General features: G+C 47.2%; 1 protein-coding gene across 3 annotated transcripts in view; it reads right to left on the minus strand.

The window, feature by feature from the left end:
• The window catches only part of DSCAM (DS cell adhesion molecule), a 734,179-nt gene that overhangs the window by 111,382 nt on the left and 595,889 nt on the right, over positions 1–26,908 (minus strand). For 2 of the 3 annotated variants that reach the window (XM_035709183.2, XM_049104780.1), the window contains exons 13-16: positions 25,813–25,909; positions 25,000–25,128; positions 15,363–15,530; positions 7,415–7,485 (exon numbers count right to left, since the gene is read on the minus strand). In XM_035709183.2, coding sequence (XP_035565076.1) covers positions 7,415–7,485; positions 15,363–15,530; positions 25,000–25,128; positions 25,813–25,909 — 465 coding nt within the window. The remainder of the gene's footprint in view (positions 1–7,414; positions 7,486–15,362; positions 15,531–24,999; positions 25,129–25,812; positions 25,910–26,908) is intronic. The other variant, XM_035709184.2, reaches the window with a different exon arrangement.

The raw sequence follows: 26,908 nt of genomic DNA on the forward strand, positions 1-26,908 counted from the left end.
AAATATTGTGTTTCTACTCACTTGCTCACTTGATGGATGCCAATCAGCTCATTTATAATACTTCGCTCCAAATTCACTATAACTTGAATTTCTGGTTTGTTCTGTTTAAAATGGAGTTAGCATTTCATGAGAACGAGTAAAACTACACCTGAGACAGTTTTATGAGTATTTTTCTTAAAATCACTACCTGCCCATCAACTATTAGGAATTAATCAATTATTTAAAATAAAATTTTTATTTATTTATTTATTTATTTTTGTCAGACAAATTTCACAATATTTACATTTACTGGGGTGTACTGTTAGCAGGAAGGGCTGTGTCATCCAGAGCCACCAGGGTGCCAGCATCCAGGATGAAGATCAAAATGAAGACTGTCATTCAAGGGCCCAACCTAGAGATGCTACAGTGCCCTGATGTCCTTCATCCTCTCTGTTACCCAGTCAGTGCTGAGAGATGAGTGGGGAACATAATACTCAGGCATTTTTGGAACAGAACTAGTGTAAAAGGGTTTGAGTTTCAGTAAAGACTAACTTGCTTGGGGTCATTTCTATTAGGTGTAGAAATGGGAGTAATATCTAATTTTCCTAAAGTCTAGGGGCACCTGAGTGGCTCAGTAGGTTAAGCATCTGCCTTCAGCTCAGGTCACAATCCCATGGTCCTGGGATCAAGCCCTATGTCAGGCTCCCTGGTCAGCAAGGAGCCTGTTTCTCCTTCTCCCTCTGACCCTCCACCTGATTGTGCTCTCTCATTCTCTGCCAAATAAATAAATAAAATCGCAAAAAATTTTTTTCCTGAAGTCTACTCCAGTACTTTTTATATTATTTTATATATTATATTATATATTCTTATTATGTGTAACTTGTAGATACTTTTAACTTATGTTGATCCTACTCAATGCATAATGAAGTGTTGTCCAGTGATATTTTTGTATATACTCTTCATTTTTCACTGAAAGTATTATATATTCATATATATATATATCCCCATAAGATTTCATAGCAAAAATTATGCACAGTGTACTTAATAAGTAATCTTCAATATTATTCAATCATGAGCAACTTTTTTCCTGATGTCCCAACTTTAGGATGTAATTCACTTGTAAAATGTGATGTTGATGTATCAGACAAAGAAAGACCCATGACTGGTTACCAGTAAACGTCCAGAATGCTCTTTTAGTTATGACCTCACAATTCTTACGCATTGTTCTTATTTGCATTTTGACAATATGTTCTCTGTCAAGGCAAAAATACCATCCATGCCTCCTGACTCATTGTAACCTAGCAGTTTAGAATCTAACAGCTCTGAAACAGAATCACGGAAGTGCCTGCTCTCTGACGTCTTGCATTGTCAGCTTCATCCAGGCTCAGTGTGAAGCTTTCAGAACAAACCATCTGAAAGGACTTCCAGCTGATGGATAGAGATGGCCTGGGTCCTAGTCCTTAGTCCAAGCCCAATTTGTGTCCTGTCAGGGTCAATTAGCTGGAGCGCTACACTGGGATATGCCTCCTATGCTGAGTCCAAGCCAACCTCTCCAGCATGCCTGGTGTCAGACCTGGACCCACACTCCTGGCGGCTGAGCAGCCTTTGGAAAGGTGGCCAGCATCCTTTTTCTGTCCTCAGGGGTTGGGAACCAGGAGAATTGCCTGCTTAGGTTGGGAGGCCAGCCAGGACCCTTTGGGCAGGCTGGCTCTGCTCTGGGAGAGATAACTAGGGTCACTGGTGAAAGCCAGTCACATGGCTAAACCAGGAGGGCTAATCCAAGGGATAGATGGAGAGAGATGAGGAATATATGTCAAATGAGGCAAATAAGCAATGAATGCTTTTATTAAAGGGATTTGTATATTTTATACATGCACAAAAAAGATGGGAATTGAATCGGAGGGTTTCCAAAAGAAAAGGTAGCCCCTCTTGATATGAATATTTTAACATGAATGTAAACAAAATAAATACCTCGTGTATTCATTTAACAAATATTTAAATATACTTCTGGGGATATAGTGACCAAACAAAAACAAAACAAACAAAATAAAAATATGCCCTCTACTCTCATAGAGCTAGTCAACTGTCAGGAGAGAGAATACTCCTCGGATATGTGGATGACCAAGAGGTTTTGAAATCAGTTTGAATTTTTCTTCTCTTGTTAGAGGGGAAAGAGGCTGCCTTGTTAATATGAGAAGGGCTGACGGTTCCTTAAATATTTGTAAGACATGTTGGTCACTGGGATTTTTTAATAAAGCTGCTGTAAATCCAGCCCTAGAACAAATTGATTAAGAAATGTAAATTTTGTAATTTTTCCTAGCCTGAGGATTAAAGTGAGAGTCAAGGAATGAAATAAAATTAATTTCAAGCCAACCCTTTTGAGTTTCAACGGCTGTTGGAAAAAGGGATGTTGACCTACTACTCCAGCTATGCCAAGGTTAAGTTTACATTTGGAAAGAAAGAGAGAGGAGGGAGAAATTACATTTTTTTCCTATTTTCTCTAATATTAAAGTTGAGTAAAATTTATAACATGAAGTTAGAAGGAACAGGACAAGATACTAATATTGGTTGAACTTACTAAGCGCAAGCCACAATCTTGGCACTTCATGTACCTTAGCTTATCGGTTGCTTAGAAACTGGTCAGAAAACCTCGGAGGGTCCTCAGTCTGACAGTCCGAAGCCCCCAGATTTCAGGAAAATCCCTCCAATGTCAGGAGTTTGTACAAAACCCAGTATACCCAGTGCACAGATCTAATGGCATAATGTATGCAAAGTTGAGTACCATGCCTGGCTGGGGGCAAAAACTCAGAAAGACTGCTTTCCCAGGGATCCCAGCCAGGAAATACTATTCTAGAAGACAGTCCTCTTCCAATGTGGCATGCCATTTCCTGGGTAGAGGGATTTATTTATTTATTTTTATTTATTTATTTTTATTTTTATTTTTATTTATTTATTTTTTGGGGGGTAGAGGGATTTAGATGCAGGAGTCAAGAGGAGCCTGCAGTTTATTAAATCATTATGATGAAGGTCACTGGCAATAACGCAGTTCTGTTTTTAAATGACAAGCTAAGCCACTTTCCCACTGTAAGAGCTCATCTGGGAAACATAACATATTGCAATGATGCCTCAATTAGCTGGAATTACTGGGGATTGTGCAGATGTGGTGTTTTAGTTAAAAGTAATCTTTGGATTACTTAAATTTAATTAAATCCCTAAATATGCAATGTTCAAATTTTATGGAAATAGGTATCCTTTGGCAACATTGCTCATTTTAAATAAAATCCAGCCAGACGGTTTGATATAGAGCGGCCAGAAAGTGGCAAAATCATTTTCAGGACTTTCTCCGGAGTCATCAGTCGGACAACCATTTTTAGCACTGGAATATTTAAACAATTGAGAATTTCATAGTTTTGGGATAGTGTATGGCTCTAAAAAAGACTCCTTATCTAAAACAAAAGGAAATATTTACATCAATAGGAAAAAAAATCTCTGCCTTAAATTGCATCCTCTTTAGAAATGTTTTGAGATACTTAGTAATGTTAAATATTTCGGATACTTAAGGTTTTATGTTATGACCACATGCAAATAGCAAGCAAACTGCCCTTCATTTGTAATAAAATGGGATACATTGATTCTGAGACTGAGCAGAAGAGAAAGTGGCAGACACTGTTCAAAAGAGGCTTGTTCTATCAATATTTTGACACTTAAGGAAATAGACCATAATTTTCTGAAAAATCAAAGAATTCTCCTTTAGTTTTACAATTTACATGTATGTAAACAGATATATCATCAATAATCAGTAACTTTAAGTATTGTTGCTGATTTTTTAAGATTTTGTTTATTTATTTGAGATGAGAAGCAGGGAGCAGAGGGAAAGGGATGAGCAGACTCTCCACTGAGCGCCAAGCCCAACACGGGGCTCGATCTCACAACCCTGAGATCATGACTTCAGATGAAATCAGGAGTCAGACACCTAACTGACTGAGCCACCCAGGCACCCCCATATTCTTTCTGATTCTGAATAATCCCTACAAAACGACAAGAAATTGTATTTGCTTATGCAAACCCTTCTATTTTTCAAAGAGGAGGAACAAGAGCTAGAACATGAATCTTTATTATTATTTACTTCCTTTTTATTTATTTAGAACCACTTATGTTATCTCTCAAGTTCCTGTCAAGGCACTGTTCAGCATTTTTATTTCACTCCAAAGGCATAAAGGTATTAAAAGCCCAATTTAATATGGCACTGGATCTTGGACGTCCTCCTGAAGGCTGACATTTGATGTGACATGCAGAGGGCCATTTCCTCTGACACTTATCACAAATTTTTTGAACCATTACTGTCATTTATTTTTCGATAAATTACAGTAGAAAGCCATATGTAAAGTGGTTCATCTGTGTGCTCGCCTGAGTGGTGATCACAGCTTTGGGCACCCACCAGAGTAGGCTCCAGGGAACTTCACTGGAGGATGAGAGAATATTACAGCCTGGGGTTCAGAGTTCCTCAAAGCTGGGTACCTTCTCTACAGCCGTGTCTGAAAGACCTAATGCTTCAGAGGCTACTGTGATTTGGAACACTTGTGCTGTGGACCTCATCATTCTCAACTCGCAGATGTCCTCACCCGATCATTTGTTCCCTCATTCATTCATTCTTTCATTTATGCCAACATGCCAGCTATTGGGGACCAGAGATGAACAATACTCCCTGATCTTAAGCAGGTCACAGAACAACAGAAGAGGTGCAGGCAAACAGAAGATAGAACCCATGTGATGGGGGCCTCACTGAGCTGTCCCCAAGAGTGAGGGTCCCACAGAGGCTCAGACAATTACTTACATTTTGGAGATGCAGCACACATCTTCACTGAGAGTCATGCAGCACAGGACGGGGGGGGGGGGGAGTGTTATCAATGGTGTTGGCAATGACAGCAAAGGAGGAGGGGGACGCCAGCTGTGGGCACGTGAATGGCCTGTTGTAACAGGGGCAAGGTGGGGGTGACAGCCTGCAGCCAATACTGAATGGCCTCATGAGACCTATGGCTCTTGGTCTACATTCAGTGGGCCACAGGGAACCTTCACTAGACTTGAAACTTTAAAAATTTGAATCTTTTCTATGGTGAAGGGTACGGCTAACATAAAAAGGTAAAGTTGTGTTGTTTATTTTATTCAACAGAAGGGGAATGTCATAGAAGTGTTGTTTATACAATAATTAGGCAAACAATATCCAGGTCCAGTAGGTCACCAACATGTCCCAGACCTTTAAGAGTTTGAGAGTCTAAAACGGCTGTCTTGCCACCAAAGCCCCAGCACTGTTCTCCCCACTGTCTCCTCTCTCCACTTAGTGCACATTTTACTTCTGTCAGTTGTCCTGTGACCCTGAATGAGTTTCCAGCTCCGTCCTCCCACAGCTCCCGTATTTCTATCCTGCTGACGGGGTGCGGGGCTCCCTCTCTGGGTTAATGTGATTTCTCTTTCTTTCTTTATTTCCTTCTCTCTTGCCCTTTCTGGTCAGTCTCCTTACACAAAATGTAAATCTGGGACTTTAACACCATAAAATCAAGACATATTTCATGCAACATATTGTCCTTTGCAGATCCTTTGGGTTGTAGATAAAAGCATAGTTTAGTTGAATCAGTGACGTACTTCCATTACATAATCAGGCCAATGTGAAATGATGAGCCAGCAAACGGCGGTCCTTACCTCATTCAGTCTGTTAAATCACCTGTACACCTGTCTGCACACTGACAGGACACACAACATCTGCCCGCTGCTCCGAGAAAAACCACTGCTCCATGAACCATGCATTACAATTGGCTCATGATCTAATGGAAGCAAGGCTTTCTTTTAATAGCCCACAACATGTTCATTCTTTTGGCAGTAAGAAGAGATTTAACTGCAATTTACTGACTTTTGCTTTTCTTTCCCCCGCCTCTGGAGACAGAAAGGACGTCATGCCTCTAAAGTCTGGAAAGTTTCCATTTTGAGTTGTAAGGCCTCTGTGAATAGATACCTTTCTCATGCAGAACCCAGAAAGCTTTAGGGGCCACCGGCATAGCTGGCCTTTTTCAGTGGCAACATGTGAGACTGTGCAGAGCCAGTGGATAAAGCTCACAGAGCCTTTAATTTGAGACAGAGTGAGTCAGCATTCCGTCTGTAGAGTGGCCGGGATATGTGCAGGGTTATGGCTTGCTGCGTGCCTTTTATGATACAGTGTGTGATGCTCTCAGCTGGTGGATGTGCTCACAAAGGCGAACGCCACCCCTCCCACACTGCTTGGCCTGCACTGTCTGTGCGGCTAAACAGTCCCAGCCTGCTGTCCGCCGCAGCCGCTGCACCGGCTGGGGTATAGGAGCGCACACGTAGGGGCTAAGGCATTGAAGAGGGTAGCCACCCCGACAACGAGGATCCTTTTTTTGTTACAGATGCAGTTCACTTTACAAAAGAGCTGGAACCCGAAGAAAAGCACCAGTAACGGGTGTGATGAGTTAAGTCTCTAATGGTTTTATAGGCAGGCCACTTGAGGACCCCACAGAGGTTGTTGACTTCTCCTCTGAGTGAGAATGTAGGGAAAGGGTGAGAAGAGAGGAGAGGGAAACCCAGAACTGGAAGAACCAGTGCAACGTGCACAAGTTTGGACCCAAGAAGAGCATTCTAGGTAAAAGGGATTGGGCCTCTTATCATCAACTGCAAGAGCACATCCAAGGATGACTAATTCTCAAGACAGTTTCCGCCACCGGGTTAGTGACCTCAAGATCCCTGGGACGATGGCACCTGACCTGCTGCTTGTGACCAGCTTGCTCCAGCACGTAAACCAACACTGCTTCCCTCACCAATGGCTTTGCTAGGAAAAACATGGCAGCTGGAAGAAGCTGTGCCGTGTAGTTGCCTTGTAGCTCAAGGGGTCTCTCCCAGTGACTGGCAGCAAGCCCTTGGCTGACCAGCGGCCAGTCCACATTTGTGGCCACATGCGAGCACCACTGCCTGGGATGGTAGCTGGCTCCAAAGGCCACCTCACTGAGGAGGAAATGAAGGGCGTTCTCCAGGACACTGCTGGCTGGTGGCACAGGGAGGGCGACAGTCCTTTCTGGCAGCTCAGTGGACTATCTTCCATACTCAGACTTGCAGTTAGAAAAAGCTTCAAATGTGCCCGGTGCGTCTGTTTCCACCATTTGTACAAAAACCAGCTCTCAGGACTCAATCAAATGCAAAGAATGAAAACAAGACCTAACAACTTCGCTCTCTGCGCATATCGAATTTGCTGTCAACGGATTCACAATGTGGACACATATACCGGATTTTAAGAAAGGGGCTTTTAATCTAATTTTGCAAAACAAAAGCTTCACCAGGTGTTAGTGCCTTGGCATCATGACTCTTAACCTGAGTGATGTGCTCACCCCATGAGAATATCGCCAGGAATACAAGCGTTGGTTTGGTTTACCTTCCAGGTGACTCTGATGCTCTGAGATGAGAGGGGCTCCAGGTGGACTTCCTGAGGTGGGCCGTCAGGAGCTGTGAAGACCAAAACCCACAGGCCGGTTAGCACCGAGTTCCAGAGCAGACTGAAGTCTACACAACACACAGGCCCAGAAGGCAGTCCCCCAGCAGTGCAGAGAAGCGTGTTAGCCACTTCAGGGAACAGACCATGTTGGCCGCATCGCTGTGGACTGCATTTACCCTGTGCAGGGTACTCAGGGTACCCTGAGGTACCCTGCACATATTTACTCCCTCCCGGTAAATATGAGCCTTGAGGACCTGTCCTTGTGTTCTTCTTCACCATCCCTTTGACAACGTGATTAACAAAGTTCAAGTCTGAGCAACTTCATAGGTAAAGTGGGAAGGAGAAAGACAACATTTCTTTTGTGAAACCCTGCGATGGCTGTCAAAGACCCTTCCCTTTTCCTTGGAAGTCATGCTTAGTGACCTGGCATTAGGGTCACTCAGGTTGCTCGGGGTTATTGGGGCAAAAAAAAAAAAAAATCAGGATTCTTCTGCTTTTGAGTCCCTTTGATGGCTTTGGGTTTTCACACTTTCTGATGTAAAACTCTCAATACCCAGGGGCTATAGCCTCAGAAGGCAGAAGCAAAGAAGAGTCAAAGCATACAACTCACACCACCCTATTTCCAATGCTTGTAGAGATTCCAATTATGTTCCAGTTCCAGTTGCTAGCCCTAGACACGCAGTGTAGAAGTGGGGGGAAAATGTTTCTGCCCACCCAGAGTGCACGTGTTCACCAGAAAGCACAATGCACGTGCCGGGAGAAAGACCAGCCTACCGCGTGGCGGTTACTCAAACATCTTCCGAGAAGTGGAAGCACCTGGGAACTCAGGACTCAGAAGGAGAGACCCCTCTGGGTGAAAATATGCTGTGGGATTGACACTTGTGTGACACCCATTTCTGTGGATGCGGAGATGCCAGCTGCAGAAGGGGGAGGGGCACACGGCAGATGAGAAAGCCGAAGTGGTGAACGTGAACTAGTTCGAAGGGTCTGGAAGTCAATGGAAGGGTAAATAAAGCTAAAGGTCAGATTAGGGGAAGAGGCAAGGTCAAGGGAAACGTGATCTCCTCGGTTCAGGAGAAGAAGTTTTGAGCAATACCTGTTGGTGATGTGGCTAAGTTGATGGGTGTTTCAGTCTTTCTGCCTGAGTTCAAAATTCTGGCTCTCTCACTTAGCAAGCTGTGTGGTTAACTTCATTTCCCTGGGTCTCAGTTTTTTATATAACAGGACAATAAAATGCATGCCATAGGATTGTAATGAAAATAATATACTTGGTAAACACAAGTAATAACAATTATTATCATTGGGTGTTTGATGTAAGGGGAGGTAAAAGAGGAAATTCATACAATGACAAGAAAAGGTACCCTTGAAATAACGATGTCTGAGCACAGATGCAAGGGCAGTAATAGGAACAGAGGTGGTGGAGACCAGAGACATCCGAGCAACCATCTCTGGGGTGGGAGGAGGGAGGAAATGATGGGGGAGTTTCTGGTGGACTTGCTGGTTGAGGGAAGCAGGCTCAAACCTGTTTGTGTTTTCTTAGCAAAATAATAAGAGGCAAGGTCAGGGGCACCAGGGTGGCTCAGTCAGTGAAGTGTCTGCCTTCGTCTCAGGTCATGATCCTGGGGTCCTGGGATGGAGCCCCGTGTCGGGCTCCCCGCTCAGCAGGGTTCTACTTCTCCCTCTCCCACTGCCCTCCTCCTCCTCATGTGTGCTCTCTCTCTCTCTTAAATAAATAAAATCTTAAATTAAAAAAATAAGAGGCAAAGTCAGGAAGTCAGAATGGGAGAAGGAAGGAGGGCCATGGCTTTAGGAACACAAGGGCTTGGGGAATGGCAGTGGCCTATGGAAAAGTGTGCCTCGCCCAGCAGAGAGGAGCACGGAGCCCCGGCTTGGCATGTGAACATAACATGGGGAGAGGCCCGCGTGTGGGCCTTCATGAAGGCACCGACAGGTGTAGGCAGAGTACGCAGGGGGACTGGGGTGAGCATTGATGCTGGGCAGGAAGAAGCAGGTGCCCAACTTCTACTGGAGGAGGGGCAATGGGATCCCCTGGTTCCCTACATGAGGAAGAAGGCAGGGATGGGGGTGTGGGGCTGACTCCAGAGGCCAGGGATGACGGGGCCAGGGGAGAATGAGAATGCTAAGAGAGGAAGCCGAATTGCTGGGAAACATGGTTCATTATGTTTTACGAATATGAACTCGAAGGGACTCGATATTGGAGCTGGAAATGTTTACAAGGGCTGGGAGAGCAAGAAGAGAGTCGAGTGTGCAGTTGGCTCCCTTCTCCACGCCTCGTTCCATCCTGCTAACACCGGCCCTGACATCTAGTCTGCAAGTCCCGTGCTTGGCCTGCTGCTGTGCCCACCGAGGCTCTCAGCCTCCCCCGACAGCCTGCTCCAGCCCCGCATCAGTGGCTCATGCCGGTTTTCATTTGGTTCCTAAACACTGATTCTGGTCTCCACTTTACCCCTCTTAAAGGGGACATGGGCCCAGAGCACCTTTCAAACTGCTCACTTACCATACTAATTCCCCTGTGTTTGGTGTTCTGTGTCCTGCTTCCCTCTGTACGCTTCTGTTCTGCACCCTGACCCCCCCCATGCCATGCACCCCCTGCCCCAGCCGCGGCCAACATCTCAGTAGAACCCAAGCACACGTGAGGAGATCTGACCTTTTCCCTCCATCGGCATTGCCTGCCTCCACCGTCTACCCGTTGGTAGCATGGGGACCGTGGGGACCCCGACAATCACAGTGGTGCTGGGCACTTGTGCAGAGCCACCTTTGCACCGGGCTGTCTTCCCCCAGCTGACCCTGAGCTGCATGGCCTCCCAATCTGGGTCTGGAGCAAGTGCCCACTTTGAAGGGTAAAGCAATGTGCCGACTGAAACGCAGAGCACACCTCTCTCAGCCCGGCAGGTCTGGGGACAGCTGGCTTGCTGTGGGTGCTGCAGCCTCTTGCACCCATCCATGATTCCCCAAGTGAAAAGGCTTGTCAGCACTGAAGCCGTCTCCAGAGCAGGGACCAGGGGAGGGGCTGGCATCCAGCTACCTGCTGTAATGGACTTAGATCTCTGTACCTAATTTCTGCTCACAGGATCATGCCCTTAATGCGGGGGCCTTTTGATACAAGCTCCAAAGAAAACCCATGTAGCAGATTTCTCTCACCCTGATAATTCTGTGGTCATCAAGAAGTATGTGGTTCATCCACGAAAATCCATCTTGAAAAAATGATTCTGTGGTCTGACAGCTATATTGGTCCTTAATTATTTTAATTGTGATAAATGAAAGATCCTGTGTGTGAGGAACAGGAGGCAATGTGGGGGCAGGACCTCACCCTGCATCCTCTGGGTGTGTCTGGGCTGTGGCCTTTGGTGCTGCCTTCTGGGCAGGGGGGAGGCAAGCTATAAGTATAGCTTTCGCATCCTTGGTGAGATATAGTCAGGCTTGAAAACAAAGATATGAAGATAGTGTTTACACAATGGCCTTGATTCTATCAGAAAACATGAAACCAATGATGTAGTCATGAATTGGGGAGAATTTGTTTTTCCCATCCGGTCTGGTATTTCTTGAAGGCCGCCAGTCCCTATCTCCAGGACAGACCTGACCATGTTTACACAAATGGCACTTTCTTTTTTTTAAGATTTTATTTATTTATTCATGAGACACACAGAGAGAGGCAGAGACACAGGCAGAGGGAGAAGCATGATGTGGGACTCGATCCCAGGACCCTGGGATCACGACCTGAGCTGAAGGCAGATGCTCAATGGCTGAGCCACCCAGGTGCCCCAACACGGCACCTTTTTTACTTGGCCTATCAATACTTCAGTAGTTTGCTAGTAATTAATTTATTGGTCTGCGTGTTCTCTGAAGTGAGTGGATTCAGATCTCTCTCTTAAGAATAAAGTGATAGAAACAATGTCAAAGACAAACGCCAAAAGGATATAATCTATGCTCACACACGAGAGTCATGCCCAATATAATTAGGAAGTGTTTTTGTTTGTTTGGGCACTGAATTTTCCACTCTAAATTTTCTAATGCATTATAGGAAGAACCTTTTAAAACTATATATCTAAAAAAAAAAAAAGAGTCTGCTTTCACAGCTATCATGCTTCCCATAAAAAGCTCCTGAGCCATAATTATTCCATAGGTCCTCGTATCATAGCAAACAGACAATTTCTGTAAAATTTAACCTAAGGCAGACTGAATTCTCAAGAGCTGAAAGTCTTCAAGATCAACCATTAAGTACTCATTTATTTAACTAATTTTGAAAATTGTATTGACACTTGACATTTAAGAATATATTTACATGCTCTTGAACTAAAGCTATACTACACATAGAAAGCATAGTTTCTTCTTCCGTTTTTAAACCAGAATATTTTGCTTTTTCTTGCAAGAGGAGAAGGCTAGGAGGTAAGGATTGATAATGAATGTGATTTTCTGAAATAAATAATCTCTGCGTTTCTCCAGAAGCCAAAACTGTTCAATCTGCAAAACAGTAGTAGTTGAAGATGATATTTACAGTTCCTAATACTCTTCCTAATTCTGTTTGGCTCAAGACACAGTGATCCTAACTGCCAAATGTGCAGACCTCTGCTCTTGCTTTTTTCTTCTGGGCACCAGGGCTGGCTCTGCATCCCTACCTCCTAAGCTGGCTCCTCTCCTGCTCCCTGCTTCCCTGACAGTCACTGTCAATGGATCGTCTCTATGGATGGCCCTGTCTCTCACTTCCAATAGGTGAACACAAGACTCCAGCCTCAGCACTTCCCTCTGTGCTCTCGAAATATCCTCTCCTCCAGGAAGCCATCTCCTGGCTTTATGCCACAGCATCACCCAGGACACCGGGGTCCATGGAGAAAGGAGGCCATGCCTCAAAGGCAGTTGTCTTAGTGCTACTTAGTGCTGGGGGAGAGGCACTAATGTCATCCGTGGAGATAGGAAACTTGGGAGGGTCTTCCAGACACAGGATGCAGCACACATGCAAAGGACTGGGGCCAGGGAAGGGCTGTAGGAAGTCAAGTGTAGCTTCAAGTGGAGAAGGTGGGAGAAGACCCAGACCTAACCATTCCAGAGACACATTTCCAGTTGAGTGCTGAGAGATGTTCCCTGATGCTCGAGATCTGGACACTGTATTATACCCATAAAAGTGAATGGGTCTACACCTTCCAGAAGCTTCCATCTGAGAGAGATGGCCTGCTTGAGAGTTAGTGTCTTTTTTCCTTAGGCAAAGTGGCCAATAAGGATGGAAAAAGGTCACCTTGAGATGATAGCCGTTCTCAAAAGACATGCCTTTGGGTATCCCTGCTGGGAAGCGGCAGTGGCAATCCAAGGCCACTGTAGGCAATTCTAACGAGAGGATCTTTGGTCAGGACAACTGCTCTTCATTCTACATGAGTCACGTTGTAAGAAAACCTGATTTTTTTCATTGCAGCCATAAAACCTATGCACCAGGGCAAAGACAAATTCTGTTTTGGAGCTTCACTTTGCTCTACTTGTTCCCTTCCTTGCATTTTCCCCTAGCTCCTCTGAATAGTAAATCAGAGAGGTGCTGTGGGGCCACCAGCAGCCAGCGTGCAGGTAAAATCCAGGGGTCCAGCCCCAGCAGCCCAGAAGGTGGCTTCTGCATCAGACTGTCTACAGAGATGCCAGGGAGCGGCACTGCAGGCCAGCGACCGGGAGTGGCTGTTCACCTGGCCTCCTGGCTGGGAGAGAGACGCTGCCATGGCAACTGCCAGCTGCAGAGGAGGCCACAGAAAGCCAAAGAAATAGCAACAGCAGCAGGAGTCATCGTGGCAGTCGGGAAAGCAGCCACCAAATGCACCACCAGAAAATACAGTGGTCCTGAGAAGGATGTGTGGATGGGGCACAGTTAGAGCAAGGGTTAAGAAGGAGAAGTTTGAGTAGCGCGTCAAAGATTATATTTTGGGGGCAGCGTATCCTCCCTGAATATACAACGTAATGAAATTCCAGGAAGTTAGTGGGTTGTTTAAATATTTAAATAAGATTCTATTTCTGCAGGAGCATGTTGACACTCATTTCTCACTTGTTTCTGAGAAATACAAAGTACTTTTAGAGCTTGCATTTTTTCCCCTCAATTATCCAATGTGTTTGTGACAAGGAGGGGAAAGGCATCCTTATGTCCATTTTGCAGATGAGAAATCACGTCACTTCTAAGCAACAGAAATGGCTCATCCTCAGACACTTAAGCGTATCCTATCACCTGTCCTTAAAAATAATTTTCAAGAGCCGTTGTGTTCCCGGGTGGAGAATTAAGTGCTCATCCCCAGTGCAGGAAGGATTGTCGGTTTCATCCTATTTCCTTGTGGTCAGTATTGACTATACACATATCAGAAGAGTTAAGTGTTTGCATTTGTTTTGCTCTAGCAATCTTACTGCTTGGAATTTAACCCAAGAGAACAATCCAAAGTGGCGAAAGATAGGCCACAAAGGATACTCATCACTGTGGCATTTATAGTAATAAAAAATGGAAAACCACAGACATGTCTAATAGATTGTGGATTTGTTAAATAGATTGTGGAAGGTACATTATGAATCACAGACAAGTACTTAAGGGGTATATAAGAGTGATGTGTTTTTGGAATGCCGTTCATGAGGGTCGAAGAGAGGTGGGTGGAGGGAAGGAAGTCAACAACAACTCTAATTCCTTAGCTGAAAGCTGAAACAAACCTCCTGTGGACTCTCACTCATTTGGGGATGATCACCTTTAAGCCTGGTTGAAGAAGGGATCTGAGACTAAGTTCCCAATTTCACCTTTGCAGTAGATAAATGGCTGATTAGCTCTGATTTCTGGCAGGGAAAGAAAAGCTGGGTTTGGAGCAGGACACTCCTCCCAAGAGATGAGCCAGGCTGCTGCCTTCCTTCTCTCCTGCCAGGAGGTGGATTGACAGCCAGCCTTCCCTGGCACTGCCTAGGCTCAGACCTCTACAAACCAGTCAATTCACCCCCGGTAGCCATGCGTGCATGTGTGTGTGTGCATGGGTGCATGTGCATGCATGTGTGTGTGTGTGTTCCTGCGTGATGAATGATTCAGTAGGTGATATCACCGTGCCCACAGGTAGCTCCAGGTGGTGGGATTATGGAAACAGTTTTGCCTTTTCCCTTCTTCAAAATGCGTATCTCTATCTTCTAAATTTTCAACTGAATATGAAACTCTTTGTAATAGGAAGGAGAACAATAAAGTTTACTATAGAAGTATTGACATTTCGGGGGATCCCTGGGTGGCGCAGCGGTTTGGCGCCTGCCTTTGGCCCAGGGCGCGATCCTGGAGATCCGGGATCGAATCCCACGTCAGGCTCCCGGTGCATGGAGCCTGCTTCTCCCTCTGCCTGTGTCTCTGCCTCTCTCTCTCTCTCTCTCTCTCTGTGTGACTGTCATAAATAAATAAAAAAAAATATATTAGAAGTATTGACATTTCTAGTCAATAAAATATCCTTGCCCATTGTCCCCCCAGCTCCTCACACAGAATATTCTTGACATTTCCTAGCATCATTTGATGCTCCTACAACTGGACTGCTTAGGGCTTGGGCAAGACCTACACTAGTGGTTTTCCTGTCCATGTGGATTCCAGGCATCCAAACAAAGGAATTGAAAAAATGGCCCAGCTCCTTCAATATCACCAGATTGGTAGTTTCCTAGGTCTGCCTTTTAATTCTTATATATGAGAACCCTAAATGAAGTCCTATTTGAATAACAATGCCCTCAAAGTAGGAGGCGGAGTGCTGTCTGCATCCCTAACAGGGCATGGCACAGTGGAAGGTGCTCTTCAAACAGCCTCCACCAGGTGCAGGCAGTGGCCTGATTCTATGTTAGCCATCTGAGCCCTGAGGGCCAGCTCCGGGGCTCTGGGATGGGGGCCTCGCCCGCTCACACGCACCTGCCTCATCCGCGGTGATGGAGAGCTCGTTGCTGGGCTCGCTCTTGCCAATCCGGTTCTTGGCGTACATGCGGATGCTGTAGGTGGAGGAAGGGTGGATATCAATGATGGTGGCCGAGTTCAGCTGAGGGGAAACATCTTTGGTTCTCTGAGCGGAATCCCAGGAGTCTTTTGGGTTTTGTTTTTCAAAAAAGAAGAGATAGAGACGTGAGTTTTTTTTCTCTGCCTCTGAAAGTTCACAAGTGGAATTAAACACACACACATACACACACACACACAGAGGAAGGAAGAGGAAATAAAAGAATAGTTATAACTCAAAGTGAATTCTCAGAGCGGTGCTCCCAGTGTGCCAGTGGGCTGGCTATCAGAGGGGGACATCACACACTCATTACCCATGCTGAGGGGGATGAGGGCTGCATATAGTTGAGGTCCAAGGGGACATCTGAGGCAATGCAATGGGTGCACTGATGGACGTGTCACTGAAGGACATCGTGTCAGTGAGGTGTGAAACAGCCACATCGAGGCACTCATTGTACGAGACAGTTAAAGGAATTTTGGTTTGGATGCTCCCCCCACCCCCTACAACCACCTCTGATTCTAAAAGGTACTTGAAGACCAGCTGAACCTCTAGCTATGTCCGATCCTTCCTTCTCCAGGAGCATATTGATAAACATACTTACATAAAAACATTTAGTCTCAAATGTTTTATTGTAAGAATTATCTTCAACCACAGCTACTTAACAAGAGCACATGCCTCATATGAAGAGATATCATTGAATATGTGACAATGTATACCGGCCGAGTTTAGAGCTTCAATCAATGAGGAATAAGTGGTTCTTATTTCAGAAAGAGGGTGGGTGGTGGCTAATCAGGGGTGAGGGGCCAAGAGATGATGTCAGTTGTGGGAGCACAAGAAACTAAGGTGGTGGACAGAGATGATGGTTCTACACTCCCACAGTCCCCCATGTCCTCATAGGTGGCATTCACCATGCCTGTAGGAATCTCACTGAGATTCTGTGTTCCTTGCTAGATTCTGAGCTCTATGGCAGCAGACAGCATGCTTGCAAGTGCCTCGTGTGTAGCAGACAACACATAAGAAATGCATGTTTAACATATGAATACACAAATGACAAATACACAGGCCTCTGAGGCCTGGGAAGGGTTCCCTTCCCTTTCCACATTAACCATGAACATGAAGCTTAGAGGGCTGGTCTGCCTAAAAGTAACCATAAATATAAGAGGTCTTCTGGACTTGTACAAAAATATGTCTCTTCAAGGCTGCCTTGGAATGCTGTGACTAATCAGGGAACAGGGCATAATAAAGACTGACAATGAATATTCCATCAGAAAGGAAAAGTATCCCTTGAGTCAAGAAGATTGAAGGTTGAAGAACACTGACATAGAAAGAGAAGATGCTGGGATGCTGGGTGCCTCAGCGGTTGAGCGTCTGCCTTCAGCCCAGGGCGTGATCCTAGAGTTCCGAGATCGAGTCCTACATTGGGTTCCCCACAGGGAGCTTGCTTCTCCCTCTGCCTGTGTCTCTGCCTCTCTCAATGTGTCTCTCATGAATAAATAAATAAAATCTTAAAAAAAAAAAGAAAGAGAAGATGCTGCAAAATCACATGGTGGAAGTGAAGAATGGGATCCAAAGTGGTGGGGGTTTAGTACCAATTGACTGACACATAAATATGGACCCTGTCCCACAGGAGAAGGCCAATACTTCTGGAGAAGACATCTAGGACAAGAGAGGAATTCTGCGGCACTGCAAGGTGCAGAAAAAGTGGTTAACCCATCCCAGGTGGAAGCAGGTACTTGTAGTGGTTGATGGCTCTGCCCAGCGCCATGGGGACGTTTCTGGAACTGCCAGGTCCATGAAGACGTGGCCATCTTCATTGAGTGTGTCTGGGAGGCAGCAAAGGGGCCCAAGGAGGCATATTAATATCCACTGACCAGCTCTTCCTCCTGTCAATCAACTCAGGACTAGCCCATGGGGGCGTGGCCAAGGCAGGGGTGTGGCCAAGGTGGGGTGGGGATGGGGGAGGGGGTAGGTTGGGGGAACAGTCAGGAAGGACAAGGTGCTCCAAGAAGGAGCCGTGTTTTTAGCTTCTTTCCTACAGTTATCACACTTTGATAGAAAAAGATGATGTCAATGATCATGATTATTAGAATAAGGTTCAAAACAACACAGGATGGATTTTGAGCTAAAGGTCAAGAAGATGAGAAAGAATGTTTTATCCCGGAGGATTTGAAAGTAACTGAACGGAGAAGAAAGTCGAGTTAAATCCCCAGACACCCTCTGGCAAATGATAGAGCATCAAAGGAGGAATAAAAACAAGGAGGTGACTACCCAGGAGAAAAGAGTCGGGACAGGAATTGGAAATACTGCTTCTGATCTCAGATGCTGATGTGCAGACAGACAGGTAGGACGTGGATTATTAGCAAAATGTGCTGGAAAATATAACACCGGGCATTATGTGCAAACAATTATAGAGCGATCCTGACACTTGAGAGGATGCAAATGCAGATTGAAACGCAAGTACGCCTGGGAAGGGCATACCACAGACAAAATAAAGAAACTTAGGCATATGTCCCAAACAGAAATGCATGTTTGGGAATCTGAGGGCTGGAGCACACATGGAGAGTGCTGCAAAGGGGGAAGAAATGAAGTTGTTGGGGAATTTATCACAGGTCCCCTTGCCCCATGTTGGAGGGAGAGGGTGGTTTCCAGATGCAGAGAACGAATGAAGTGTCAAGGGGGGTTTATAAGTCACACCTGGAAGATCCTTCACAAGGGGACTATTTACTGAGGTGTGGGCTGGGTTAGAGGAACTTGCAGGGGATGCTGAGGCTCTGGGCATCTAGCAAGAGTGGGGAGATGCTCCCTCTGGGGTCAGCAGGGCTGAAGGGAAGGAAGGGACAGTGTTGCCAGAGTCCAGACAGGGCTGGGACCTCAGAAGAGGAACCCTTGACGAAGCCACACACACAGAACCCAGCCGCTGCCAGGATCCTTGATCCTGATTCTGATTCATTTTGCATGTCTGCTGCTGCGCGAGCCCAAGGGGAGGTCAGACGGGAAAAAAGTCTGCGTGTTGCAGGAGATGTCAGAAGCGGAGTTCAGCCTCCCAGAGAAAGGCAGACCATGGATGGGTTTGCGGGGTAGGTCAAGGCAGCAGCCGGAGAAAACCCCACAGCAGAGGGAACTCACGCTTGTGGAGTGGCGTCTGCTCACCCGGTGCCGTGCTAGGCATTTTGCAAGCACGACTCCTGCAGTCCCCAAATGTGTGGGCACATTAGAAACACCCCGGAGCCTTTCGATAACGGCATTTTCAGATCTACTGAATCAGAATCACTGTGTACTGGGGCCCAGAAACCGGCGCTTTTAAAAAGCCTCTCTCTGGGTCATTCTGATGCACAGCTAGAGTTTGGAGCGCTTTATCTGATTGAATTATTACAACATCCTGGTGAGGTAGGGATTTTTATTATCATCGCGAAGGTCAAGAAACTCAGGCATGTTACCTGGCCAGCGTGGAGTGGGGCTGAGGTCTCACCTCACCTGTGTTGTCCCAGAGTTCCAGGTCATTCTCCTGTAGCATGTGACCTCTACATAGTCTCCGCAGGACACCTAATGAGACTGGATTTCCCTTTTCCAGATATCTCATATGTTCAGATGCAGACTTTCAGACAAGTGCTTGACTCAGCTAAACTCGACCAGGAGTTTAGCCAAGTGCAAGGGAGGGGAACTATGGCCAAGAATGATTGTAACGCCTATGAGCATGTAGGAACGGAAGTGGGGAGAGCTGTGCGTGCTCAGACTTGGACCCTGGTTTAGAAAGGAGATGTCAGAAGCATTCCCTGAAACAGTTGGCAGGGTTCTCCGACGTGCCCCAGAGCGACAAAGGTGGTGGGAGAGGATAGAAAAGTTCAGACTCTCATTCATGCCTCTGAAATGCCAAATAACCTCGTGGGAAAGGACTGAGGGAGCCGTTGGGGGCCAGGGTGGTTGTAGTGGGAGCCCTGCTTGGGGGTCTGACACCCCAAGTCAAGGGGAGGGCAGATCACCAAGGACAAACATGAAATTTTGATCTGAATTTGATCTGAAGAAGCAGTTAGATGCCAAAGACCAGGAGGAGTGAGGGTGACCAGATGGGTGTCCTGGAGGCAAAATGACTCTAAAAGTTTAAAAACTAAGAGGCAGCTCAGAGAAGGACCAGTTTTTACGGCACTGGCTACTAGAAGGGAGACAGAAGGGCACGGGGAAAGCCCCTTCTGCTCTGTGTGCTCCATGGAGGAGATGGCGAAGGGAGGCTGGGGAAAGAAGGCTCTGGAAGACAGCACCCACCTGCATAAGAGAGGCTGTGCTTCCTGGCTGGATGGTTACGTTCCGGGACTAGAGGGTGTGCCGAGGCCCTGGAGCCCACTCGGCGATCTGTGGGGTCCTAAGGAGGAGACAGGTGCCCGGGAGGGGGACGTGGGCACAAGGCCGGCTGTCCTCCAGAGAGGGGAAGGAGGCGGATGAAGCAAAGTGCGGGATGGAGCCAGCGGCACAGACAGGGTGGGATGTGGAATAGGATGGCAAAGGGGGTTTTGTGTCCATCTGGAGGAGAAGCAGTGGGCGCCAGGAACAAAGCTACATGGCAGCCAGAGCAGCCCATGGAGCCATGGGCCACAAGAAGGGAAGTCGATGACACTGGCAGGGCCAGGTCGAGAGGGCCAGGGGGTGGGCATAGGAGATACAAATAAAGGGACTTGGGGTGTCACATATTTCCTGGAAAACAGGGAGCCGGGAGAGTCCTCTGTCTTCAAATCCTGGGAGGAGGGTCATAGGACCAAAGGTCTTGGGGGTGGGGAAAGGGACCGCCAGATTCAGGAAGGTCTGTTTCAGGGCGAGAAACGTTGTGACAGTCATGGTCGGCCCAGGGCAGAGTTGTGCTTTCCTGGGGCCAGTGAGTTTGCATCGCAGGGATAGTTCAAGCACGGACCAATGACCCCTTGCAGGGACCCCGTCGGTTAAGAACGCCAAGTACAGCAATACCTTACGCTCTTGGCAAACGAACAAAGAGTAGATGGATGTGTCTTTGGGGCACGATTTCGTGGCTTAACAAGTTCACAGATGTGCATTACGGTGTCCGGTGTGTGCTGCTTACTGGGGGATGCAGGGTCATTGCATAGGGCTCCTCAGGCACGGTCCCTGCCCCGAGTGGTCACTAGAGCTTCCCAGTAGGGGAGACAGATATTGACCATCTTCCCAGTAGAGGATCCGGGTTATTGAATAAGCAGTCACAAGCCCACCAAATGTTCCAGGGAGGGGCAGGATGCCAGATGCACAGAGGAAGGGGCACGCCCTAAAAAGGGTGGTCAGGGAAGGCTTCCTGGAGGAAGTGACATTTAAGCTGTGATTTCAAGGATCGGTTTTCTATGTATACAGCCTATAAGCTGCACTAGCTTAAATTATAGTTGTCTTTTTTACCCACCCAAAACTTATTGAGGAAGCAGCTAATACATGAACAGACTGACCCAATTTTTATGGCAGTGAATACAATGACTGCATGCTACCAGCGTAGCTCCTGCTGCCCAGGCCTTCCAAACCAAAAGCTGTGGAGGGGCTGGAGGGCCCTGCTGGAGACCTGAGGTCATGGACTCAGGCCCGCCTGTCCCATGGGCTCTTCCCCAGTGACTCTCCTGGAACTCATTCTAACTCCAACTGGGTTGGACTCGTGGGTCGTGCAGAGCCCGATCAATTTAGAGTTAGGCAATGCTGTGGAGATGATTCTTAGGTGTTTTTTTTTTTTTTTTTTTTGATTCTCAGGTTTGGATCGCAGGTACATTCAATGCCACAAGTAGTTAGCGAGGTGCTCCTAACTCGGCAGGCACTGTGCTAGGTGCTGGGATCCAGGGCCACACGACAGCAGAGTTCCTGCCTTTGGGGAGCCCACAGGCAGTGCTGGGGGGTACTGAGGATTCTCCAGTGGGGGATGCAGATGGTTTTCGAAGCATTTTATTTATAAGCACTGTGTGCACACCAGAGTGATCCTCAGAGCTGTCATTTAGTAGATATTTGCCCCAGACCCTGGGGGAAGCGCTTCAAAGCAACTCTCTTGTTAAAGAGTACCCACCCAGTCGGAGAAGGACAAACATTATATGTTCTCATTCATTTGGGGAATATAAATAATAGTGAAAGGGAATATAAGGGAAGGGGGAAGAAATGTGTGGGAAATATCAGAAAGGGAGACAGAACGTAAAGACTCCTAACTCTGGGAAACGAACTAGGGGTGGTGGAAGGGGAGGAGGGCGGGGGGTGGGAGTGAATGGGTGACGGGCACTGGGGGTTATTCTGTATGTTAGTAAATTGAACACCAATAAAAAATAAATTAAAAAAAAATAAAAGGCAAAAGAAAAAAAAAAAAAAGAGTACCCACCAAGCGCACATTGTGTGCCCACAGAGTGCTGGGTGCTATGCTGGGTGCTATGCTGGGTGCTGGGGGTTGGGGAAAAGTAGACCTGATAACACAGGAACGTTCTACCCAGTGGAGACGACGCGTCGATCAGAAGTCACAAGCGCCGTGGCCCTATTTTCCCCAAAACGGTCACATTCTGTGGAGCCAGGGCTTAGAAACTTCAACGTACCTTCCCGGCGGACACAATTCAACCCACGACAACGTCACAAAGATGTCAGCTCTCCCTAAGTTCATTAACAAATTTGACGCAATCCCAATAAAAAAAAAAAAGCCAAGAGTGTTTTTATGGAGTTAGACCAGTCGCTCCTAAGGATCGCGTGTGGAAAGCTACAAAAATACGGAAAGGAAAAGTGGGAAGGGCAGACGAGCCCTACAGGAAGCTGGAACATGATGAGCGCAGGCTGGTGCTGAGGCGGTCACAGACAGACAAAACGATGGAATAGACTGGAACGTCCAGAAATAGAGGAGCACATAGGAAGCTGATCGGTGATAGAGGTGGCATCTGACACCCCCGGGGAGAGGTGGACTTTTTTAATGAGTCACGTGAGGGCAGCAGGATTTCCGTCTGGGAAAAGATCGGACTGGATCCCTACCTCCCAGCACACACAAGAATCAAGTCCAAATGGATCAGAGAGCTAAAGGCAAGAGCGAGATAGAAATACAAATAGAAAGCAGGGGGGATTCCTTTACAGCCTGGCGGCAGAGAACAGCTTTCCTAACTTGACTCAAAATCCAGATGCGATAAAAGAAAATGTTGAAAAAAAAAAAAAAAAAAGAAAATGTTGATAACTTTGGAAAGAAAAAAAAAAAAAAACCCCAATCACAAGCGCAGGAGTAGCTCTACGATCGCCCGTGATGGTCCAGCCGGGAAGGAAGGGAGGTGATGCTGTAGGAGCACGTGATGGGAGGCCTGGCCTTGGGTGTGGGCCAGGAATATGATGACAGGAAAGGTGACATCTAAGGACCAGGTGGTGGTAAGCACAGGAACCGGGTGGCCCAGGGAAAGGGGGGCTTCTCCAGCCTATGGGCAGCTTGTGGCCTTTGAGGGACTCCTGTCACAGGGAGATGCTATGGTACCCCATTTCACAGAGGGGAATGCTGAGGGCGGGGGGCTGATGAGGGCACACGGCTAGTTAGAGCAGCGCCAGCACAGGGTCGGGACGGGTTGTGCAACCAATGGATCATCACCAGCACCCGGAAACGATCGATGGCCCCTGAAGACAGGGAGGCACTGAACTGTTCCCCTGAGAGGCCCCCCTGACCGCCCACCCCCGTGGGCACAGAAGCCCACGGTCCTGCAGTCCGTGCTCAGCCAGGGACGGTCAGGGCCACCCGTCCTGGGGCCTCTGGGGACTGTCCCCATGATGCGCGTCTGCATTTCTCTGGGGTTCTCCTGGTCGCCACCGGTTCCGGGCCATTCCCGGCCAGCACGTGCTTGCCTCGCCTAAGAAGCACTTCCTCCACTTCATGATGCGCGTCTCCGAACTTGGAATTCTTTGGCTCCTTCCCCACCTACGTCTTTAGAACAAAGGCAGGTGTCCTCTCTTCCCTTTGGCCCTGGGGAAGCCCGTCTGTCCTAGTTCCCAAAAGAGCCCTGTTTGGGCCCGCACTATCTTCAGCTTGTCACGGTGCACCCTGCCCCCAGGCTGCCCAGCTGTCCCATCCCCTGGTGGCCTTGCCACTGGCAGCCACTGCACTCCTGGTTCCAAGCCCCGGGCCCTGGGCACGCATTCTCGCCTCGCTGCTGGGCCTGTCCTGACTCTGGGCGAACCAGCCTCTTTTTTTTTTTTTTTCTGAACCAGCCTCTCTTACGTGCATTCCCAGTGCAGCTGCGTATTGCAAGTCTCACATGCTATTTCTTCTTTCTTTCTTTCTTTCTTTCTTTCTTTCTTTCTTTCTTTCTTTCTTTCTTTCTTTCTTTCTTTCTTTCTTTCTTCTTTCTGATTTTATTTATTTATTCATGAGAGACACAGAGAGAGAGGCAGAGACACAGGCAGAGGGAGAAGCAGGCTCCATGCAGGGAGCCCGATGCGGGACTCGATCCCAGGACCCCGGGGTCACAATGCCCTGGGCTGAAAGCGGCTAAACCGCTGAGCCACCCAGGCTGCCCATCACATGCTATTTCTAAAGCCACGATTCTGGGTGTGAAGCGTATTCCTTTTAGGGTTCACGCTATGCTCCTGGGACACTCCACCCTCCGCAGTCCCGTCCAGCTCCTGCCACTCTCTTGTCCTGCCCCTTGCACGCTTGTCCCGAACCACGCCCTCACTCAGGGCCTGCCTCCAGCTGCCTAGAGCTTTGTTGTCACTATGGCCTCAGCTCAAATATCCTGAATAGGTCACCGCTGTGTAACCTGAGTAAAGAAAGTATGGTGCCCAGGAGGTGAAAAATAAGGCTACACGCATGGTCCCTACACATCCTGGTGCTGCTCTGATTCCTCATCTCTTTTATGAGACACAGTCCAAGTCCCGACCAGAGGCCACAGGGGTGGCTTTCTACCCTCAGCCCGACGGATCCTAAAGTTCCAAGCAATGCTGGCATTGCCACCTTAAGGGGACAAACACACACACCTGCCGTGATCCTGACTCCTGGGTCTATTTATGGTGCCTCTGCTGACCTGGCCACCTGTGGGCCCTGGGGAAACAGGTGATGCTCCAAGCGGGAGCAAGTGCCTCTGGCTCGGCCCCGGGGCACTTCCAGGACTTCGCTGAAGGGTCAGTGCCCGTCTCCACAAGGAGCAGCTCTCTTGTCTCTGCACAAACTCGCCCTACAGACTCTGAACACAGCTGAAGTCCAGGCTCTAGACAGAAGTCCCTGTCTAGAGCAGCCACCTGGCTGGGGAAATGGGACACGAGGGACAGGGTGGGGGGCAGAAAGCATAACACCGCTGGCCAGGTGCTGCCAGGAGCTGCCCACCTGCTGCTTGGTGGCAAGAAGACCAGCGTGGCGGGTGGACAGCAAGCCTAGGGGCTGGAGGGAAAGGAAGGAGGGCTGAGGCAGAGACAGACCCCACCCCACAAAGGACCCATGCTCTGAGCAAGAAAGGAGAAGCTGGTAGAAAGAGCCCCCTCTGAGTCTCGGGGAGCCCAGGTTTACTCTTACAGGTAGTCATGAATAACAGAGGAAAACAATGAAAGGGCTTTTTGAAGTGAGAATAAAGCTGGGGGAAATAAAAGACTTACCTGATTTATTTTTGCATTCAATATCGTAGCCCGTGATGGGGCTGTTGCCGTCAAACCCCATGGTCCACCTGAGGGTGATTGTGCGTGCTTTCACGTCTTTGATCTCAATTTCGGGAGGGTCTGGGGGCTCTGTGCAATCGACAGGAAAACCCGGGCTTAGTTCAAACACGGCTCAAACAGAAAACGCGGGTGGAAATGCTGAGTATGGCTCAGAAGAGCTTTGTCAGCCTTCAACGGCGGCGGACGCGTTTGCCGGGAAGCATTTTTTAAAAATTTTTTATTATTTTATTTTTTTTTCATTTTTTTTTCCTAATGGCATTTCAGGGAGTAAAATTGCACTTTCCCAAACTGCAGGTGTTTACAGCAGGGGCATATGACAGGCTTTTGTTGTGGGCCTGGGCCAAAGAGGGATATGGATTAAATGTCACTCTTCTGGTTTGGAATCCATAACTCCAAAACTATTTTGGCTTCAGAGGTTAAATTTCTCTTCTCATTGGGATGGACCAGCATAAGGATTCCTACCATTCAGCTAACTAAGCAGGTGCACTCCTCCACTTGGTACAGTCTCTGGGTCTGCGGGGTCATCTGACCCCATTCCCTTCAGGACTCTGTTGCCTGTGTTGTCGGGCTGCCCAGTGACACAATCATGCACACTGCAAAATACAGTTTTAACACCAACTTTGAACATATTCAAAGTTTTCTGGGCATCGGGAGGTGTTACATAGCAAGCTTAGCGCACACAGAGGTCCGAGCCTGGGCATACACTTACTGTCCTAAAAGCCGTGTTTTCCCCCAGTTTGGTCTCCTTCCTACCTTGCACTGTGAGCTGAATTATTCCACGGTCCTCCCCATAAGAATTGATAGCATGACAGGAGAAGAAGCCAGAATCTTCTCTAACAGTTGGCAAAATCTATGTGCAAAGCAGAAAGAAATCCATCTTATCCAGTAGCATGGAGCGAGAATAACTAAAAGGGCTTTTGTCTGTAAACACATCTCTCCACTCCCACCCTTCCTACACCCCCAGCGCGCGTGCACACACACACCCCTGAGAGCAAATTATTTCAGTGCGATTGTAAGGGTGTGGATGGACAGGTTCGATGTACGTTATCACTGTCAGCTGCCAGGTCATTAAGTTGGATGTGTAATTTATGTAGGATGCCATGGTCAGGTTGATGTATATTCCACATACACATTTTTTTTTCCTCATGGTGTGCCCTTAGAACATCCAAAGCAACCCTGCCGAAAGAAGATCTATAAATCCTGCAGTAAATGCTTGGTCCTGCAGGACCCTCATTAGAGCTCTCTCTAGAAGGACCCCAGGATTGGACCTGCATGTGAATCAATACCAGTGTTTCAAACACAGGGACTGTTTTTCCATGTGTGCTACAGCATCATTTCTCCCCCACTAAAAACACCACTCAGTTAACTACCAATAGTACTAAAAAAATATGGGGCTATAATAAATTTTTTTCTAGCTTTTGTGATCCTATATGAAGGACAAAAGCTTTTATGTTGGTTGGATTTTTCCAAAAAAAAAAAAAAAGCCAGACATTTTTCCCTTCTAAAGCCCATCTAATTTTTCTTTCTGCAGGATGTTAAAACAGGTGCATGGCATAGGATGTCATTCCTCCGGGATTAACTGTCATTAAGACATTCGATTCCTCCCATTTTTTTCTATTAGAGTTGTGTTCCCTAGCATGTTCATCATCATTTTATTCTTAATAACACTTAATATCAAGCACTATTTTTGCCGGCTACTCAGTAACATTGTTGTAAAGAGCCATAGAGAAATGGTTGTTCATAAATAAGTTCTGAAACATTATTTGCTGTTTATCACCCACATGCACCCACTTAGGTGAAAGGACAGGGTTATGCTGCCAATGAAGTTAGATTCTGATCTTCTGTGTTC

Source organism: Canis lupus, chromosome 31 (assembly GCF_003254725.2).
Source record: "Canis lupus dingo isolate Sandy chromosome 31, ASM325472v2, whole genome shotgun sequence".
Taxonomy (NCBI): domain Eukaryota; kingdom Metazoa; phylum Chordata; class Mammalia; order Carnivora; family Canidae; genus Canis; species Canis lupus.